General features: G+C 45.7%; 1 protein-coding gene across 1 annotated transcript; it reads left to right on the plus strand.

Annotated features, from left to right (window-relative positions):
* The first annotated feature begins 18,859 nt into the window (after nucleotides 1-18,859).
* Nucleotides 18,860-22,097, plus strand: LOC123107493 (probable polyamine transporter At3g13620). The gene is made up of 2 exons (XM_044529480.1): nucleotides 18,860-19,836; nucleotides 21,454-22,097. The coding sequence occupies exons 1-2, from the start codon at nucleotides 18,909-18,911 to the stop codon at nucleotides 22,020-22,022; spliced, it is 1,497 nt and encodes a 498-aa protein (XP_044385415.1). The 5' UTR covers nucleotides 18,860-18,908; the 3' UTR covers nucleotides 22,023-22,097.
* The last annotated feature ends 30 nt before the right edge of the window (nucleotides 22,098-22,127 follow it).

Consider the following 22,127-nt stretch of genomic DNA (forward strand, 5'->3'; position numbering starts at 1 on the left):
TGATGAGACTGTCATTTATTCTGATGGCGAGTCATCCACCGGTGAGACAGAGTCTTTGTATCAATTGCCAGACGGCCGGCTTGGGGGCTACTCCGATGGCGACAGTATTCCGGACCCCTGTGAGCCGCCGAATCGGGTTGCAATCTTCATGGCCGGTACACAGCCCGTGCAGCATTCATCTACAGCAGCAGAGTTGATTTCCAGTTCAGGAACGGTAGCGGCTGCCGGGGCAGGAGGCCCTGAGCGCCCGCCGGCTCAAGCTTTAACTGATCTACTGGATAAACTAACAACACTGTTAACAACGGTGGTTAACCCGGCGGATCAAGATCATCACAATGCGGCAATCACAAAACTACGTGATGAGATAGCGCAGGCCAAGGAAGAGCTAAACGCAGAAAGCGCCAGGATGGTTGAAGAGCGGACCGCTTTGGATGCTCAGGCTCAGCGGATTCAGTCACAATCTTTCCGGCTCATGTTAGATCAGAACGCTTCCAATGAAGTTATGAGGAGGAGGCATCAGACTCGTCTGCCTTCAGTTTATGAGGCGAGGAATCTCTTTAACACGCCAGGAGCAGGAACCAGTAACCCGACAGTCGGAAACCAGGTCGAAGTACCTGGGACTGGTATGCCGGTTCAGCCGCCCACAACGGACCCGCCTCGTCAGAACAACCCGCCGCAGCACGTGCCGACGTCACTGGGTCATTATTCTAACCCCTTGGATAACGTGATCACTGCGGCGTCACGATTGGAGGCGATCCCGGTTGATGGTGAGTCGCCGACAGCGGTTGAGACACGGAGGGCCAGAGAGCTTCTCTAGACGGCATTAACTCAGCAGCATGCCTATTCTTACAGTCGGGATAGGATTCATTCCACCCCTCGCCCGAGCTAAAGTTACAGCAAACATCTTGATGAGCCGGCGATGTCAAGCAGTGGACGGAACCATAACACGTCGCGCGGGCATAACCTGGCGGGTGGTGGCGCTGATGCTCAGAATGTGGTGGATTAAGGAAGAGCTCGTCGAGAGGCCGAGCTGGTGGCTCAGTATGCGGCTCGTCAACCGACTCCGGTTCGTCCAACCACCTCTGTGGAGCTAGCTATGACCTTTAGAAACCTGGGCGTGCCATGTTTGGTGCCAGATCAGCGTAATGAGTGCTTGCCCAAGGATTTTAAAGGCCCTCGCAAGGTGCCTAATTATACAGCCAGTTTAAGCCCGGAGGCATGGATTGAGAGTTATGAGATGGCCATGGAGTTACTGGATGTTAGCAAGGCTACATGTGCTAAATATTTCCCCCTGATCCTAAAAGGGACGGCCCGCACTTGGTTGAAGGGACTCCCTGCCAACTCCCTCGGGTCATGGGTCGAGTTAAAGGCCCGGTTCATCTAGAACTTCAAAGACACATGCAAACAGCCCATGTCAATTATGGATCTGGCCTCCTGTGTTCAAGAATAAGGTGAGTCAACAACCCATTGGGTGTGCCGGGTCTCAATAATCTTGCACTCGTCGGATCGCATCAATGCCGACTCAGCGGTGTTGATGTTGGAGAACAATTGTTGTTTCATGCCCTTGAAGGAGAAGCTAGGGCGCTCAAATGCCATTGCAATGACATGGGGACGCTCATGGCGGCTCTCGTTAAGTATGTTGATTCTAATAGTACCAAGGACCCCGAGTCTGATGATGACAAGCCAGGGAAGGGAAGGAAGAGCAGCAACGCCAAGGGGCAGCAGCATAACTCGGGAGGCAATGGTAAGCGCAAGGCTGACAATAATTTTGATTTTGTGGCTAACACCAATGCGCAGAATAGTGGTCAGCGTCGCAAGGGTAAACCGCCCCCATGGGCTGGAGGATCCAGTATAAATCTTGAACATATGTTAAATCAGCCTTGCCCAAAACATGGTACGAAGGAAAGACCGTCTGGGCACCTATGGAAGGATTGTCATATTATGAAGGAGTATAAGAATTCCAATCTTTTTCATGACATCCATGGGCCAGGCGGCGGCTCCGGGCCAGGCTCTCACGGTCCGGGTTATGGCAGTGGCGGCTCTAACTCTGGATTCCAAGGAAATCAAGGTAGTTACAACAACCAGGGTGGTTACAATCAGCAGAGTAATCAGGGGGGGTCAGCAGCAATAGTAGTCTGGTTATCAGAGCAACCCGAAGCAGTTGAATAGTGGGCAATACCATGTGTTGACCACTAGCTTGTGTAAGCGTGACAAGAAGCTTCATAAGAGATTAGTCAATGCCGTTGAGCCGGCGGTTCCTCGTTATCTGCGTTGGTCTGAGCAGCCCATTGTGTGGAGTCGGGAAGATCACCTGCCCCGGGTTGATAACCCGGGTCATTTGGCTTTGGTGGTCGCACCTCAGGTCGGAGGATATAAGTTTACCAAAGTACTCATGGACGGAGGGAGCAACATCAATATCCTTTATTATGAAACTTTCCGTCGCATGGGGTTAACTGATAAAAGTCTTAAGCCGTCAAACACTGTTTTCCATGGCGTGGTGCCTGGTAAGTCGGCATATCTAGTTGGTAAGATAGCTCTGGAAGATGTCTTTGGAAATGATCATGACTCTAGGTCAGAGACGTTGACCTTTGAAGTGGTCAAAATCCACAGCCCTTGTCATGCTATGTTTGGACGGTCGGCTTATGCTAAATTCATGGCACGGCCTTGTTATGTATATCTGCAGCTCAAGATGCCAGGTCACAAGGGAACCATCATGGTGCATGGGAGCCGTAGGATAGCCCTAGAATGTGAAGAAGGAGATGCGGCTTATGCTGAGTCGGTATGTGCAATGGAGGAGTAAATATTTTACAAATACAATGTTGACCCGACAGATATGACGTCTTTGAAAAAGCCAACCACAGAGCATGATCCGGTTCTCAAGTTTAAGTCGGCAGACGACACCAAGATGGTTGATTTTGTCCCTGGTGACTCATCCAAGCAGTTCAGCATCAATGCTAATCTGGATCCGAAATAGGAAAGCGCACTCATCGAGTTCATCCGTGAGAACCGGGACATCTTCGCATGGAAGCCTTCAGACATGCCGGGTGTACCGAGAGAACTCGATGAGCACACTCTTAATATTGATCCAAAGTTTAAGCCGGTCAAGTAGCTTCTTTGATGTTGTAATGAGGAGAGGCGGAAGGCCATCACAGAAGAAGTAGCCAACTCTTGGCAGCTGGGTTTATCATTGAAGTTTTTCATCCTGAGTGGTTGGCTAACCCGGTGCTAGTACTTAAGAAGAACGGCACTTGGCGTATGTGTGTAGACTATACGGATTTAAACAAGGCTTGTTCGGCTGATCCTTTTGCTCTCCTCATATTGATCAGATTATTGATGCTATAGCGGGTGATAACCCACAAGTATAGGGGATCGCAACAGTTTTTGATAAGTAAGAGTGTCAAACCCAACGAGGAGCTAAAGGCAGAGCAAATATTCCCTCAAGTTCTATCGACCACCGATACAACTCTACGCACGCTTGATGTTCGCTTTACCTAGAACGAGTATGAAACTGGAAGTACTTTGTAGGTGTTGTTGGATAGGTTTGCAAGATAATAAAGATTACGTAAATAAAAAGTAGGGGCTGTTTAGATAAAGACACAACTAAATTAGTTTTAGTAAAGAGCTTTTTGTTATGAGAAAGTTATTTGTCCCTAGGCAATCGATAACTAGACCGATAATCATTATTGCAATTTTATTTGAGGGAGAGGCATAAGCTAACACACTTTCTCTACTTGGATCATATGCACTTATGATTGGAACTCTAGCAAGCATCCTCAACAACTAAAGATCATTAAGGTAAAACCAACCATAGCATTAAAGTATCAAGTCCTCTTTATCCCATACGCAACAACTCCCTTACTCGGGTTTGTGTTTCAATCACTCACACAACCCACTATAAGCGAATTATGAACGTATTGCAACACCCTACAGCGGGGATCCCTCACGCTTGCGTGACACGGAGAGCACCATAGGACAGCACCAATAATAAAACATGCAACTCAAACCAATCTTGATCATCAAATAACTCATAGGACAAAATGGATCTACTCAAACATCAAAGGATAGCCATACATCATTGGGAAATAATATATAGCGTTGAGCACCATGTTTAAGTAGAGATTACAGTGGGTAAGAGAGAGGTTACACCACTGCATAGAGGGGGGAAGAGTTGGTGATGATGGCGGTGAAGTTGTTGGTGAAGATTGCGGTGATGATGATGGCCCCCGGTGGCACTCCGGTGCCACCGGAAGCGAGGGGAGAGAGCCCCCCTCCTTATTCTTCTTGCTTGATCTCCTCCCTAGATGGGAGAAGGGTTTCCCCTCTGGTCCATGATCTCCATGGCATGGGAGGGGCGAGATCCCCTCCAAGATTGGATTTGTCTCTCTGTCTCTCTCTGTTTCCGCGTTCTCAGATTCTACCCTTTCAATGTTTCTTATATTCCCGGAGATCTGTAACTCCAATTGGGATGAAAATTTAACATGATCTCTATCCGGATATTAGCTTTCTTGCTGCGAAAGAAGGGCATCAACCGCCTTATGGGGTGGCCACGAGGGCCCAGGGCACGCCCCCTGCCTCGTGGCCCCCCGGGCATCGTCTCGCGTTGATTTTTCTTCCCAAAAATCACATATATTCCAAAAAAATCTCCGGCAGTTTTTTATCCCGTTTGGACTCCGTTTGATATGGATTTACTGCGAAACAAAAAACATGCAACAAAAAGGAACTGACACTGGGCACTGGATCAATATGTTAGTCCCAAAAATAGTATAAAAAGTTGACAAAAGTATATGAAAGTTGTATAATATTGGCATGGAACAATCAAAAAATATAGATACGATGAAGACGTATCGGCATCCCCAAGCTTAATTCCTGCTCGTCCTCGAGTCGGTAAATGGTAAAAAAGATAATTTTTGATGTGGAATTCTACCTAGCATAATCTAGATCACATATCTAATCATGGCGTGAATATTAGGATACGAGTTATTCAAAGCAATAGTCTATCATTTGACATAAAAACAATAATACTTCAAACCTACTAATAAAGCAATCATGTCTTTTCAAAATAACATGGCCAAAGAAAGTTATCCCTACAAAATCATATGGTCTGGCTATGCTCCATCTTCACCACACAAAATATTCAAATCATGCACAACCCCGATGACAAGCCAAGCAATTGTTTCATACTTTTTACGTTCTCAAACCTTTTCAACTTTCACATAATACATGAGCGTGAGCCATGGACATAGCACTATAGGTGCAATAGAATGGTGGTTGTGGAGAAGACAAAAAGGAGAAGATACTCTCACATCAACTAGGCGTATCAACGGGCTATGCATATGCCCATCAATAGATATCAATGTGAGTGAGTAGGCATTGCCATGCAACGGATGCACTAAGAGCTATAAGTCTATGAATGCTCAAACTGAAACTAAGTGGGTGTGCATCCCACTTGCTTGCTCATGAAGACCTCGGGCATTTGAGGAAGCCCGTCATTGGAATATACAAGCCAAGTTCTATAATGAAAATTCCCACTAGTATATGAAAGTGATAACTCAAGAGACTCTCTATATGAAGAACATGGTGCTACTTTGAAGCACAAGTGTGGTAAAAGGATAGTAACATTGCCCCTTCTCTCTGTTTCTCTCATTTTTTTGGGCCTTCTCTTTTTTTGGCCTTTCTCTTTTTTTCTTTAGGCTTCTTTGGCCTCTCTTTTTTATGGGGCAATGCTCTAATAATTATGATCATCACACTTTTATTTACTTACAACTCAATATTACAACACGATACTAGAACAAAGATATGAATCTATATGAATGCCTCCGGCGGTGTACTGGGATGTGCAATGATCTAGCTTAGCAATGACATCAAAAAAGGACAAGCCATGAAATCTATCTTACGATCATGCAAAGAAGTATGACAATGAATGCTCAAGTCATGTATATGATGATGATGGAAGTTGCACGGCAATATATCTCGGAATGGCTATGAAAATGCCATAATAGGTAGGTATGGTGGCTGTTTTAAGGAAGATATAAGGAGGCATATGTGTGACAGAGCGTATCATATCACGGGGTTTGGATGCACCGGCGAAGTTTGCACCAACTCTCGAGGTGAGAAAGGGCAATGCTCGGTACCGAAGAGGCTAGCAATGATGGAAAGGTAAGAGTGTGTATAATCCATGGACTCAACATTAGTCATAAAGAACTCACATACTTATTGCAAAAGTTTATCAGCCCTCGAAGCAAAGTACTACTACGCATACCCCTAGGGGGATATATTGGTAGGAAAATACCATTGCTCGTCCCCGACCGCCACTCATAAGGAAGACAATCAATAAATACCTCATGCTCCGGCTTCGTTACATAACGGTTCACCGTACGTGCATGCTACAGGAATCACAAACCTCAACACAAGTATTTCTAACAATCCACAACTACCCACTAGGATGACTCTAATATCACCATCTTTATATCGCAAAACTATTGCAAGGAATCAAACATATCATATTCAGTGATCTACAAGTTTTATGTAGGATTTTATGACTAACCATGTGAATGACCAATTCCTGTCATATCTATAAATAGATATAAGTGAAGCTAGAGAGTTTAATTCTTTCTACAAAAGATATTCTCGTGCTCTAACAAATATAAGTGAAGCAAAAGAGCATTCTGCAAATGGTGGTTTTCTATGTAAAGAGAAACAGGCAATTCAAACTTCAAATGATGTAAGCGAAGCACATGAAGCATTCTATAAAGCCATACTCGAAAGATATAAGTGAAGTGCAATGAGCATTCTATAAATCAACCAAGGACTATCTCATACCAGCATAGTGCATAAAAGAAAAGTGAAAACTAAATGCAAAAGACGCTCCAAGATTGCACATATCGCATGAACGAAACGAATCCGAAAACATACCGATACTTGTTGAAGAAAGAGGGGATGCCTTCCAGGGCATCCCCAAGCTTAGACGCTTGAGTCTCCTTCAATATTTACTTGGGGTGCCTTGGGCATCCCCAAGCTTGAGCTCTTGCCTCTCTTCCTTCTTCTCACATCGAGACCTTCTCGATCATCGAACACTTCATCCACACAAAACTTCAACAGAAAAACTCGGTAAGATCCGTTAGTATAATAAAGCAAATCACTACTATAAGTACTGTTGCAAACCAATTCATATTTTGTTTTTGCATTATGTCTACTGTAATATAACTTTTCCATGGCTTAATCCACTGATATAAATTGATAGTTTCATCAAAAAAGCAAACTATGCATCAAAAACAGAATCTGTCTAAAACAGAACAGTCTGTAATAATATGAACACTCACCATACGTATGTTACTTGAAAAATTATGCCAAAATTAGGACAAATAAAAAATTTGTATATAAATACAGTTCAAAAAGAATCAGAACCATTTGACGTTCCAGTAAAAAATGTAAAATCGCGCACTACAGCCAAAGTTTCTGTCCTGCACCGTACAAACCAACAAGCAAGGTAAACATCCTAAAGGCAAATCTTGGCACATTATTTTTATAATACAATGGAGTTTTACAAGGGGATGATTATTATTTTTGAAAATTTTCTGTAATTTAGATTCACAAAGTTTCCATGGGCATGAACAAAGTTCAAGTCAAGCTCCCACTTCAACAATGCTTGTCTGTCTTACTTTCGCTTTTCTTTTTGAAAAGTTTTGGGTTCCCCTCTTTATTTTTATTTTTTGTTTTTAAACTATATAAAAGCACACATCAGAAATAAATGACTCTCTAAAACTTCCAAGTTGTCTCCCTAGCAGCGCTTTCTTTAAAGCCATTAAGCTAGGCATATAGTGCTCAAGTAATGAATCCACCAGGATCCCAAGGTATATCAAAGCCAATTTTAATTAACAATGATTTGTAATTTACTAGTGAGCACAAAGTAACATATATCATGTAACAACAAAGTCTAAATCTCTTCCTATGCATCAGCATGTCATAAAAGAACAATTCACGCACACATAGTAAAGGCCAATGCATAGTATAAACAGTTTCTTGCAATTTTATCGTATTGGAAACATAGAGAGGTGGAGATATAGTTCCCCTCTCATAATAATTGCAAGTAGGAGCAGCAAGCACATGCATATTATATTCATCAAAATCATCATGTGTAATAGTAAAACGCAACCCATCAATATAATCCTTAATAAGTGCAAACTTCTCCGATATAGTGTAGTCGAGAGAGTTCAAAAGGATAATAGGACTATCATGTGTGGGTGCAATAGCAACAATTTCATGTTTAATATAAGGAACTATAGCAAGTTCATCTCCATGAGCATAATTTATATTGGCATCTTGGCCACAAGCATAGCAAGCATCAAGCTCAACAAAAAGGGATATTTCAAACGAATCAACGGGATCATAGCAATTATCATGGCTTTCATCCTTTGGTAAGAACGAAGGGAAATTAAAAAATGTATGAGTTGAAGAGTTACTCTCATTAGAAGGTGGGCACGGGTAGCTAATCCGCTCTTCCTCCTTCTGTTCTTCGCTCTCCTCATAATCTCTTTCATCCAATGAGATCACAGTTTCATCAATTTCTTCTTCCATAGACTCCTGCAAAATATTAATCTCTTCTTGGACAGCGGAGACTTTCTCAATAAACGCATCAATATCGGAATTGTATTCATAATTCTCATAACAATATTTAAGGATAGCTAAATTTTCAGGTCTGTAGATAACATCATAAGGATTTTCATATTCTTTGAACGTAGATTCAATTTCATAAGCACCCATGAAAGCAACAAATTCTTCTATTTGTTCCACATCATAAAAGTCATATATACCTCTAGCATAAGAAGCCAAAGTTTAATTATCATTAAATTTGCATAAAAGGGGAAGGTGTGGAGCCTTCATCCTAGAGCAACAAGTATAATCATATCTCAAGCATAGTTGCCTAGCATACCATTTCAACATATAAATTTGATCCCATAATAGTTTCCCTTTTTGAGTCAAGCGATAATCCCTAAAGTATTCACGTTGATCCAACGTGTCTCCCATTACAAATTGAATGGGGTTTTCTCTGGATTATCAAAGTAGTACATAATATCTGTCACATAACAAGCATCGAGGGTTTTAGGAGGTTCCTCGTCTCCATGAGCAGCAAATACACCTATTTTTTGGTATTTCGTGTTCCATATCCATAACTAAAGATAAAGAACAACTAAGGACAAAATGGATCTACTCAAACATCAAAGGATAGCCATACATCATTGGGAAATAATATATAGCGTTGAGCACCATGTTTAAGTAGAGATTAAAGCGGATAAGAGAGAGGTTACACTGCTGCATAGAGGGGGGAAGAGTTGGTGATGATGGCGGTGAAGTTGTTGGTGAAGATTGCGGTGATGATGACGGCTCCCGGTGGCACTCCAGTGCCACCGAAAGCGAGGGGGGAGAGCCCCCCTCCTTCTTCTTCTTGCTTGATCTCCTCCCTAGATGGGAGAAGGGTTTCCCCTCTTGTCCATGGTCTACATGGCATGGGACGGGCGAGATCCCCTCCGAGATTGGATTTGTCTCTCTGTCTCTCTCTGTTTCTGCGTTCTCATATTCTACCCTTTCACTGTTTCTTATATTTCTGGAGATCCGTAACTCCGATTGGGATGAAATTTTAACATGATCTCTATCCGGATATTAGCTTTCTTGCGGCGAAAGAAGGGCATCAACCGCCTTAGGGGGTGGCCACAAGGGCCCAGGGCGCGCCTGCCCCCCCTGGGGCGCGCCCCCTGCCTCGTGGCCCCCTCGGGCATGGTCTCGCGTTGATTTTTCTTCCCAAAAATCACATATATTCCAAAAAAATCTCCAGCGGTTTTTATCCCGTTTGGACTCCATTTGATATGGATTTACTACGAAACAAAAAACATGGAACAAATAGGAACTGGCGTTGGGCACTAGATCAATATGTTAGTCCCAAAAATAGTATAAAAAGTTTCCAAAAGTATATGAAAGTTGTATAATATTGGCATGGAACAATCAAAAATTATAGATACGACGGAGACGTATCAGCATCCCCAAGCTTAATTTCTGCTCGTCCTCGAGTAGGTAAATGATAAAAAATATAATTTTTGATGTGGAATGCTACCTAGCATAATCTAGATCACATATCTAATCATGGCATGAATATTAAGATATGAGTGATTCAAAGCAATAGTCTATCATTTGACATAAAAACAATAATACTTCAAGCCTACTAATAAAGCAATCATGTCTTTTCAAAATAACATGGCCAAAGAAAGTTATCCCTACAAAATCATATGGTCTGGCTATGCTCCATCTTCACCACACAAAATATTCAAATCATGCACAACCCCGATGACAAGCCAAGCAATTGTTTCATACTTTTGACGTTCTCAAACCTTTTCAACTTTCACGCAATATCAGATGATGAAAAAGACAGATAACTTCGTCTGGAGTGATGCTGCTAATACAGCGTTTGAGAATTTGAAGAAGCAGCTTGCTGAGCCACCCGTGCTTGCAGCCCCTGTTGATAAGGAGCCTTCACTACTAGGGAAAACCCTAGTAGTAGCGCGAGTTTTGGGGCTATTAGCAGCGCGGGCAGCCACGCTACCAATAAGGCGCTACAGCTAATTGTTAGTAGTAGCGCGGTCTGTACACGCGCTACTACTCTGGACTGTACACGTGCTACTAGCCTTGCGGCGGCGGCGTGGCAATTATAGCAGTAGCGCGTCTTAGAGTGGGTGCGCTACTGATACATTCATTTCAGCAGCGAGGTTTGTGCGCGAGCGCTACTGCTAGGTAGCAGCAGCGCCTTATTTTAAAGCGCGCTGCTGGTAAGATTCTGTGTATAGGCTTTTCCCAAGTAGTGCTTTGTTGTTATATGTGGCTGCTAACAGCCGGGCTGTCAATGTTGCTATTGTGGTAGAAAGAAAGGAAGCAGACAAGGAATATCCTGTTCAAAGGCTGGTTTACTATATCAGCGAGGTGCTTATTGAGTCCAAGCAGAGATATCCGCACTGGCAGAAGCTTGTATATGGGGTGTTCTTGGCCAGCCGGAAGCTTAAACATTATTTTATGGGTCATCCCATCACTGTGGTCAGTTCTGCTCCTTTGGGAGACATCATCCAAAACAGAGAAGGAACTGGCTGGGTTGCTAAGTGGGCTATTGAGCTTGGGCCTCATGGGTTAAAATATGTGCCTCGCACGGCCATCCAGTCTCAGGCGCTGGTGGACTTCATCAATGATTGGACAGAGCTGTAGATGCCTGAGGAAAAGCCACATAACACGTATTGGACTATTCACTTTGATGGGTCCAGGCAATTGGAGGGCTCGGGGCTGGAGTTATTCTTGCCTCCCCTCGAGGTGATAAATTCTGTTATGTTCTCCGTTTGATATTTCCTTGTACTATGCAACTGAGTATGAGGCCTTGCTCCACGGTCTTTGGATTGCTAAGGAAATGAACTTAAGCCGGGTGAGGTGCTTCGGTGACTCAGACTTGGTGGCTCAACAGGTCTCTCATACTTGGGATTCAAAGGATCCACTCATGGCGGCTTATCGGTGAGAGGTGGACGTTATTGCTGGTCACTTCAAAGGTTATCAAGTGGAGCACGTGGATCGGAGGAAAAATGAAGCGGCAGTCTCTTTAAGTCGGTTGGGTTCTCAACGTAAACCGGTGCCGCCTAATGTTTTTCTTGATGTTCTGCATAACCCGTTCGTCAAGTTGCCTACCGAGGAGGATTTGGCTATTCCTGACCCCTTCCCTGACGAGGTCCTCTGCATCAGCATGAGCTGTTAACCAATAAAACCCATGACGGAAAGCTTTGGCCATGAGGTATTTTGAACCGGCATGATGACCACAGTCTCCTTCATGAATCTCCCGTAAGATCTCACAACCCTCTTCTAGAGAAACACAACGTTGAAACGCCCCTGTGGCACTACAATGATGTAGCTCTCCATTAACAATTGTCATTGACTTAGACCGCCGGGTTATCTGCCTGGCTAAGGTTTCATCCTCAGGTAACTCACCCCGGGTCATATAAGCCAAGTAAGGTACCGTACAATTCGGGATTACGTGAAGAGCCGCCACCAACTGAGCCTCCGGGTCAGGAGCACGATAATGCATGACACTTTTCTCTGGTAAGAATCCCACAGTGACAAAATCCTTCAAAGTACTCTCGGTGACTGTGGAAGGAACCCAGTTGCAAGTGTTCATCGTCTTCGACGGCATGGTGAAAGGATAGTCTAAAAAGAAATAACTGGCCGGTTCAAATCAGTTGATGGGATTGCAAGTTAACAATTACAATGCATGTTTATAATGGCGGCTTAAGCAAGGGCTAATGATATATGAAGAAAAGATAGGCTGGCAGGGTAAGCCGCCATGACTAAGATATTCAAGAGTTGTCGAAAGCAAAATTGACTAAGTACTGGGACAAACCAGTTCTGCGGATAGGAGGTTACAAATTTGGATCTACCGCTATTTAGAAAAAGGAAATAAATTCATCTACAAAAGGTGGCACTGGAAAAAAAGAGGAGCCCTAGAGGAAATCTGTCGCGGTGGGGATTTAATCTAGTATTAAAGCAAGTGCTAAAACTACTACCGCGCAAAATTCCTATGGTTTTTGGATCTAAACAAAGAAAGAGAAGGACGGTGACGAACGCGGATGAATATCGATGAACAGCGACAAACCCTAATGGCAGATTGGTGACGAAAATGGGAAGGCTTACTGGTGTTGTTATAACAGCGGAATGGCGCCACAGTTCTCTGGTCCACTCAGGGTGATGCAGTGGCCGGAGTCGAGGACGAGGACGGAGGTTGACGGCGGCAACGTTCGTGCGGGACGATGCGCTGTGAGGAGGAAGAAAGGAGAAGGAGAAGAATGCGAGATGACCTTATGGTCCTGTTTATAAGGAGGCAGGAAAACAGGCAGGCGCAAGAGACGAGGAGGCAGAATGATAGTTATCCAGCTAATTGGATGCCAGCCTCCTCGATTTTCGGGAAGACATTAAGATAAAGATCCGTTGAAGATGACGTCGTAGCAGGTTTCTGAAATTCTTGGAGATGACGTCACGGCGGGTTACAAAGTTTTTGTAGCGGATATGGAAGGATTTTTCTAGGTCTTGGAGATTGACATGAACAAGTTCAAATCAATCTGGGGCCTAATGTTGGGGATATAACTATTAGGTATGACCCGCCCGGGAGGGGCCGGGTCATTCCTATGACTATTCATCACAATGAAGCCCAAGATCGTATGGCGGCTCATAAGTAGGCTTAGTAAAGGGCCTAGACCCGAAAAGCGGCTTAAGGCCCATAGATATAAACTGCCATGTATGTAAAGCTTGTGTTGTAAGGTATGTAAGAAAGGTTACCGAGCCGGATACGTTGTATAAGCCGGCCGGGACTCTAAATGCCGCAGGGCGTCAGCCCGTGTATATAAGGGGACGACCTAGAGGCGGCTTAGGGTAAGAAACAACAGATCGAGAGACGGGTTAAGCGTATTCGCTCCCTGCTCATCGAAACCCTAGCAATACCAACTACAAACTAGACTAGGCTTTTACCTTCATCGTAAGGGGTCGAACCAGTATAAACTCCTCATGTCCTTTGTCCTGATTAACCCCTTTAAGTTAACCTCAACGCGGTGGCTCCACGACTAAGTCCTCACACTAGGACATCTGCCATGACAATTCCACGACAGTTGGCGTTCGCCGTGGGGCTATCGCACGATGGTTTCGAGTTCTTAAAGGGCCGCTTTGAAGTGATCAAGGCATACATTGTGGGCCGGATGACCAAGAGTCGCCGCGGCAAGCTCTACATAGACGACGCGGGCTGGGGCCCCAAGGCCGGCTCAATTGAGTACGGGTACCAGGTCCCCTTCGGGGGAATCCACGTCTTCATCGGCAAGATCGGCGAACCGGGCCCTGAGCCGGACATCTACACCGACATCGTCGAGACGGCTCAGCGTGCGAGACCCACCCGGGTTCGGCCTGCCATGAATCGTGCCTTCATGGGATTTATCCATGGAGTGGAATCTGAGGACAGGCCAGCATCTGGTGATGAGACTGTCATTTATTCTGATGGCGAGTCATCCACCGGTGAGACAAAGTCTTTGTATCGACTGCCAGATGGCCGGCCTTGGGGCTGCTCCGATGGCGACAGTATTCTGGACCCCTGTGAGCCGCCGAATCGGGTTGCAATCTTCATGGCCGGTACACAGCCCGTGCAGCATTCATCTACCGCGGCAGAGTTGATTTCCGGTTCAAGAACGGTAGCGGCTGCCGGGGCTGGAGGCCCTGAGCGCCCGCCAACTCAAGCTTTAACTGATCTACTGGATAAACTAACAACACTATTAACAACGGTGGTTAACCCGGCGGATCAAGATCAACACAATGCGACGATCACAAAACTGCATGATGAGATAGCGCAGGCCAAGGAAGAGCTAAACGCAGAAAGTGCCAGGATGGCTGAAGAGCGGACCGCTTTGGATGCTCAGGCTCAGCGGATTCAGTCACAATCTTTCCGGCTCATGTTAGATCAGAACGCTTCCAATGAAGTTATGAGGAGGAGGCATCAGACTCGTCTGCCTTCAGTTTATGAGGCGAGGAATCTCTTTAACACGCCAGGAGCAGGAAACAGTAACCCAACAGTCGCAAACCAGGTCGAAGTACCTGGGATTGGTATGCCGGTTCAGCCGCCCACAATGGACCCGCCTCGTCAGAACAACCCGCCGCAGCACGTGCCGACGTCACCGGGTCATTATTCTAACCCCTTGGATAACATGATCATTGCGACGTCACGATTGGAGGCGATCCCGGTTGATGGTGAGTCGCCGACAGCGGTTGAGACATGGAGGGCCAGAGAGCTTCTCTAGACAGCATTAACTCAGCAGCAGGCCTATTCTTACAGTCGGGATAGGATTCATTCCACCCCTCGCCCGAGCTGAAGTTACAGCAGACATCTTGATGAGCCGACGATGTCAAGCAGTGGACGGAACCATAACCCACCGCGCGGGCATAACCCGGCGGGTGGTGGCGCTGATGCTCAGAATGTGGTGGATCAAGGAAGAGCTCGTCGAGAGGCCAAGCTGGTGGCTCAGTATGCGGCTCGTCAACCGACTCCGGTTCGTCCAACCACCTCTGTGGAGCCAGCTATGACCTTTAGAAACCTGGGCGTGCCATGTTTGGTGCCGGATCTGCGTAATGAGCGCTTGCCCAAGGATTTTAAAGACCCTCGCAAGGTGCCTAATTATACAGCCGGTTTAAGTCCGGAGGCATGGATTGATAGTTATGAGATGGCCATGGAGTTACTGGATGTCAGCAAGGCTACATGTGCTAAATATTTCCCCCTGATCCTAGAAGGGACGACCCGCACTTGGTTGAAAGGACTCCCTGCCAACTCCATCGGGTCATGGGCCGAGTTAAAGGCCCGGTTCATCCAGAACTTCAAAGACACATGCAAACAGCCCATGTCAATTATGGATCTGGCCTCCTGTATTCAAGAATAAGGTGAGTCAACAACCCATTGGGTGCGCCGGGTCTCAATAATCTTGCACTCGTCGGATCGCATCAATGCCGACTCAGCGGTGTTGATGTTGGAGAACAGTTGTCGTTTCATGCCCTTGAAGCAGAAGCTAGGGCGCTCAAACGCCATTGCAATGACATGGGGACGCTCATGGTGGCTCTCGTTAAGTATGTTGATTCTAATAGTACCAAGGACCCCGAGTCTGATGATGACAAGCCAGGGAAGGGAAGGAAGAGCAGCAACGCCAAGGGGCAGCAGCATAACTCAGGAGGCAATGGTAAGCGCAAGGCTGACAATAATTTTAATTTTGTGGCTAACACCAATGCACAGAATAGTGGTCAGCGTCGCAAGGGTAAACCACCCCCATGGGCTGGAGGATCCGGTATAAATCTTGAACATATGTTAAATCAGCCTTGCCCAAAACATGGTACGAAGGAAAGACCGTCTGGGCACCTATGGAAGGATTGTCATATTATGAAGGAGTATAAGAATTCCAATCCGCAAGCGCTAATGATATATGAAGAAAAGATAGGTTGGCAGGGTAAGCCGCCATGACTAAGATATTCAAGAGTTGTCGAAAGCAAAATTGACTAAGTACTGGGACAAACCAGTTCTGCGGATAGGAGGTTACAAATTTGGATCTACCGATGTTTAGAAAAAGGAAATAAATTCATCTACAAAAGGTGGCAGTGGAAGAAAAGAGGAGCCCTAGAGGAAATCTGTCGTGGTGGGGATTTAATCTAGTATTAAAGCAAGTGCTAAAACTACTACCGCGCAAAATTCCTACGGTTTTTGGATCTAAACAAAGAAAGAGAAGGACGGTGATGAACGCGGATGAATACCGATGAACAGCGACAAACCCTAATGGAAGATTGGTGACGAAAAAAGGAAGGCTTACTGGTGCTGTTATAACAGCGGAATGGCGCCGCAGTTCTCTGGTCCACTCAGGGTGATGCAGTGGCCAGAGTCGAGGACGAGGACGGAGGTTGACGGTGGCAACTCGTGCGGGACGATGCGCTGTGAGGAGGAAGAAAGGAGAAGGAGAAGAATGCGAGATGACCTTATGGTCCTGTTTATAAGGAGGCGGGAAAACAGGCAGGCGCAAAAGACGAGGAGGCCGAATGATAGTTATCCAGCTAATTGGACGCCAGCCTCCTCGATTTTCGGGAAGACAATAAGATAAAGATCCATTGAAGATGACGTCGTAGCAGGTTTCCGAAATTCTTGGAGATGACGTCACAGCGGGTTACAAAGTTTTTGCAGCGGATATGGAAGGATTTTTCTAGGTCTTGGAGATTGACATGAACAAGTTCAAAATCAATCTGGGGCCTAATGTTGGGGATATAACTATTAGGTATGACCCGCCCGGGAGGGGCCGGGTCATTCCTATGACTATTCATCACAATGAAGCCCAAGATCGTATGGCGGTTCATAAGTAGGCTTAGTAAAGGGCCTAAACCCGAAAGGCGGCTTAAGGCCCATAGATATAAACCGCCATGTATGTAAAGCTTGTGTTGTAAGGTATGTAAGAAAGGTTACCAAGCCGGATACGTTGTATAAGCCGGCCGGGACTCTAAAGGCCGCAGGGTGTCAGCCCGTGTATATAAGGGGACGACCTAGCGGCGGCTTAGGGTAAGAAACAACAGATCGAGAGACGGGTTAAGCGTATTCGCTCCCTGCTCATTGAAACCCTAGCAATACGAACTACAAACTGGACTAGGCTTTTACCTTCATCGTAAGGAGCCGAACCAGTATAAACTCCTCGTGTCCTTTGTCCTGATTAACCCCTTTAAGTTAACCTCAACGCGATGGCTCCACGACGAAGTCCTCACACTAGGACATCTGCCGTGACAATTCCACGACACTGCCGGAGGGGGATTTGATCACGGAGGGCTTCTACATCAACATCATTGCCTCTCCGATGAAGCGTGAGTAGTTTACTTCAGACCTACGAGTCCATAGCTAGTAGCTAGATGGCTTTTTCTCTCTCTTTGATTCCCAATACCATGTTCTCCTCGATGTTTTTGGAGATCTATTCGATGTAATACTCTTTTGCGGTGTGTTTGCCGAGATCCGATGAATTGTAGATTTATGATCAACTTATCTATGAATATTATCTGAATCTCCTCTGAATTCTTATATGCATGATTTGATATCTTTGCAAGTCTCTTCGAACTATCGATTTGGTTTGGCCAACTAGATTGGTTTTCTTGCAATGGGAGAAGTGCTTAGCTTTGGGTTTAATCTTGCGGTGCTCGATCCTAGTGACAGAAGAGGAATGGACACGTATTGTATTGTTGCCATTGAGGATAACAAAATGGGGTTTTCATCATATTGCTTGAGTTAATCCCGCTACATCATGTCATCTTACTTAATGCGTTACTCTGTTCTGATGAACTTAATACTCTAGATGCAGGCAGGAGTCGGTCGATGTGTGGAGTAATAGTAGTAGATGCAGAGTCGTTTCGGTCTCCTTGACACGGACGTAATGCCTATATTCATGATCATTGCCTTAGATATCGTCCGGCATGATATTGAATAGCATATGGGATAAACGGTCCCTTGCCGGAAGTCGTGACCAACGTCATCATTGACGATCTTGACGAATACATCACTCTAATACGACCTCCTAGAGATTCAATAGCATTATCTAAAAAGGGATATTCAATAGCATGATTGGCTTTTTTTTTGCATGGGATAGCATGATTAGTTGGCTGGCTACTTGCTGAATGTCAAACAAGATTAGTTGTGGTATTCTGTATAGTGAATTAGTGATCCACACATTGGATACATTTTAGTGTGTTTATATGTGTGGAGGAAAAGAATGGATTTAACTACCACTGCCGACATGTTCATCTTGTGACGATCGAGCTGATCAGGATTATATTAATGGCAGCAAGCACAGAATGGCCTTCAGTACACCCTAAACAAGTGGAGTAGTTAGCTAAAGCAACCAAACAAAATTAAAAGAGCTCAATCGGACAAAGGTGATGGCAGCTAATTAAGCTCTAAGCTCGCAGCCCGCAGCAAATTAAGCATATCTATTCGGGCGTCAGCTGGTGATTCGTTGGGACTTACCCAATTAGCACAACCTGACCAAAATGAGCGCATACCCTTTCTGGCTCCCTCTTTCGTCTCAAATTTAATTATCAGTTTTGTTAAAGCACATCTAGATGTGCTATAAGTATTGCACATCTAAATTCTATGTCATTCATCTTATGTTGAGATTCGTGTAGATATTATTTTTTATTTTTTTATTTTTTATGTTTAATTCACTCATTTAGATGTGTCATAACTAAAGCATATCTAGATGTGCCCTAGACACACCGATTAATTATATATATAGCACAACGGCCACACGAATGATCGGCACGCAAGCTTGTTCCTCCGTACTCTGGCGAGTAAGCTCAGCATGAATCAAGAAATCCTAACTGACAGACAACCACCACAGAGTGAGGAACAAGGACAACATCCACAGCCGCATGGGGCCGTCGCGCAAGAGCACACACCACATGACCAGCAGCTGCAGCAAGGCGGTGGCCCGGACCCGACGTCGTCCGGCCACCTGCGGCGCAAGATCACTCTGATTCCGCTCGTCTTCCTCATCTACTTCGAGGTGGCAGGCGGCCCGTATGGCTCCGAGAAGGCTGTCCGCGCGGCGGGCCCGCTGTTCACGCTGCTCGGCTTCCTCATCTTCCCCTTCGCGTGGGGCGTTCCGGAGTCGCTCGTCACCGCCGAGCTCGCCACCGCGTTCCCGGGCAACGGCGGCTTCGTCCGGTGGGCCGACCACGCCTTTGGCCCGCTCGCCGGCTCCCTCCTCGGCACGTGGAAGTACCTCAGCATCGTCATCAACATCGCCGCCTACCCGGCCCTCGTCGCCGACTACCTTGGCGGCGTGGCCCCAGCGGTCGCGCAGCCCGGCAGGACGCGCACGGGCACGGTGATCGCCATGACGCTGTTCCTCTCCTTCGTGAACTACGTTGGCCTGAGCATTGTAGGCTGGGGCACGGTGGCGCTGGGGGTAGTGTCGCTGGCCCCATTCGTGCTGATGACGGCGATGGCGGTGCCCAAGGTGCGGCCGCGTCGGGGGGCGGCGCAGGTGAGTGGGAGGAAGGACTGGAGGCTCTTCTTCAACACGCTGTTCTGGAACCTCAACTACTGGGACAGCGCGAGCACCATCGCCGGCGAGGTGGAGCGGCCGGAGCGGACGTTCCCGCGGGCGCTGGCGCTGGCGGTTGTCCTGATCGCCGCCAGTTACCTGCTGCCGCTTATGGCCGCCACCGGCGCCACGGACGCACCGCCGGATGCCTGGGTCAATGGCTACTTGGCCGATGCCGCAGGTACGTACAAACGCCACTTAGTATCAGTTTCTTCTTACTGCTACAGTGCTACGAGACACAAGGTTTTGGTCATCTTGTTTGTTCTCATTCTCCTTTCCTTCATTTGTTGTTATCATCTACCCTATGGATTGTTTATATCAGTTAACGTCAGTTACTTGGATTGTTTATAACTTTATATCAGTTAACGTCAGTTACCGCCGCCGCTCATATTGCTTTGTATCTGTAGGTTTTTTTTTTCTTTGCGTGTGCCTTTGAATCTGTACTTTTTTTTAGGGATCCCAAACTTTATTAGTGAATCAACGTTTAAAGGGATACAAAGACGCTCATGAGGGAATATCAGCCACAAATGGCGACCCTGTGGGAGTGTTACTGAAAATTTTACAAGATTGTGTGCCTCCTGCTGGTTAGAATCGAACATAAAATTACATCTCTCAAAATTTGAATCATGACCTTTGAATCTGTAGCTAGTTTGTATATTTTTCTTGGTTGGTATTGTTGGGCTTAGTTGCTGCAAAAGAAAGATATTGTTGGGCTTAAACAAGGGTAAACGTCCCATTTGTGAAACATGTTTTTCTTTTTTTAAAATTGCTAATCAAGGAAACTCTACTTTTATGATGTGCCTCTAGCTTAACTTTAGTGATTATACTATTTTATATTAAATGAGTTTATGCAATAATATATTACACAAAGTAATGTCCAGCATCCCGGATTTGTGCAGATGGTTTTGCAAAAAAGAAAACATATTTTCTTCTCTTTGCTTACTTCAAAAACATGTGAATTCTGGAAAAAAAAGTTCGTCGATGTTCACATGATACAACATGTACACTTGCATAGCAAAAACATATATTGTGCGTACCTGAATAACTTATATTACCTTGGTCCCAAAATTACTTGTCTTTGATTTGTCTAGATATGGATGTATCTAACACTAAAACGCGCCTTGATACATCTGTATCTAGACAAACAATTCGGGACGGAGCGAGTATTCACTAATCAAATTCTAGGATTGCCTTTTTTCATTCGAAACACATAGTATAATGTTCCACCAAATGTTTCAAGTGTACATATTAAATCATAAACACTATTTTATTATTATTTTAAATCATGACTTTCAAAGAGTGGGTGCAAAGAAGGCAAAGAGTGAATTTTATATGTAATTCCACTTTGGAGAGTTGTGCCTCAAAATTGGTTGGGATTTTCTAAAGTCTAAGTCGATTCTGAAAGGTGCGACTTTAATTTAGTGAAAAGGGCACCATGTACATTTTTACCCTTTTTTTAGGATATGGGCTTTTTTTTACCTAGTTGCCATATTTTATAGAAGTGCAAGTTACACTTTTTATTAATGTAAAGTTACACTTTTAACCATCATGGCCCTATCATGTATAGGTCGTACTATAAGACAATAGCGAACAACAAACTCTTTTCTGGTTCATGACAACAACTTAGACATGCCAAAATCTCAGACGTCTTGATGATATTATCAAAACAGTATTTTAACACCTCGAGATGTGCTATAATCGAGTTGGCTGAATCCAACTAGTGCAACTTACAACACGACGTGTTTATTATCCTACTTTGATTCTTCAAAGAAAAATGTAAATTTTCTGTGTCTAACAGGCATTATCGGGGGCCCATGGCTCAAGTACTGGACGGGGGCCGGTGCGGTGATCTCCTCCATCGGCATGTTCGAGGCCCAGATGAGCAGTGGCTCGTTCCAGCTCCTCGGTATGGCGGAACTGGGCCTCGTCCCGTCTGTCTTTGCCCGCCGCGCTGCCTATACCGGGACCCCATGGGTTGCCATCGCCGCGTCGACCACCGTCGCGATCGCCGTCTCCTTCCTCGGCTTCGACGACGTCGTCGCCACCGCCAACTTCTTGTATAGCCTGGGCACGCTGCTCGAGTTCGCCTCCTTCATCTGGCTTCGTGTCAAGCACCCGGCGCTGAAGCGCCCCTACCGCGTGCCGCTGCCGCTGCCTGCGCTCGTGGCCATGTGCGCCGCGCCGTCGGCTTTTCTGGCCTATGTGTGTGCGGTGGCTGGGTGGAGGGTGTTCGCCGTCGCGGCTGGGCTGACGGCGCTCGGTGTCGGCTGGCATGGCATCATGAGGGAGTGCAGGGCTAGGAAGTTGCTCAGGTTCAACAACGCGGTTGCTGCTGTCCATCAGGAGGATGCTGAAGACACGGTGTGAATTTTGGAGTTGGCTTCAGTCGTAGTGAGAAACTATCAGTTGGTTCGGAAGTGGCATGTCTCTCTCCTGTAATTGGGCGACATGGACTATATTCTCGTAGAACCA

This window comes from Triticum aestivum, chromosome 5A (assembly GCF_018294505.1).
Source record: "Triticum aestivum cultivar Chinese Spring chromosome 5A, IWGSC CS RefSeq v2.1, whole genome shotgun sequence".
Taxonomy (NCBI): domain Eukaryota; kingdom Viridiplantae; phylum Streptophyta; class Magnoliopsida; order Poales; family Poaceae; genus Triticum; species Triticum aestivum.

Bases quoted from the DNA above. Each gene is read 5' to 3' on its own strand.
- LOC123107493 (XM_044529480.1), top strand. From the start codon at position 18,909: ATGAATCAAGAAATCCTAACTGACAGACAACCACCACAGAGTGAGGAA. The intron at 19,837-21,453 runs GTACGTACAAAC...TGTGTCTAACAG, and splicing joins CTACTTGGCCGATGCCGCAG to GCATTATCGGGGGCCCATGG.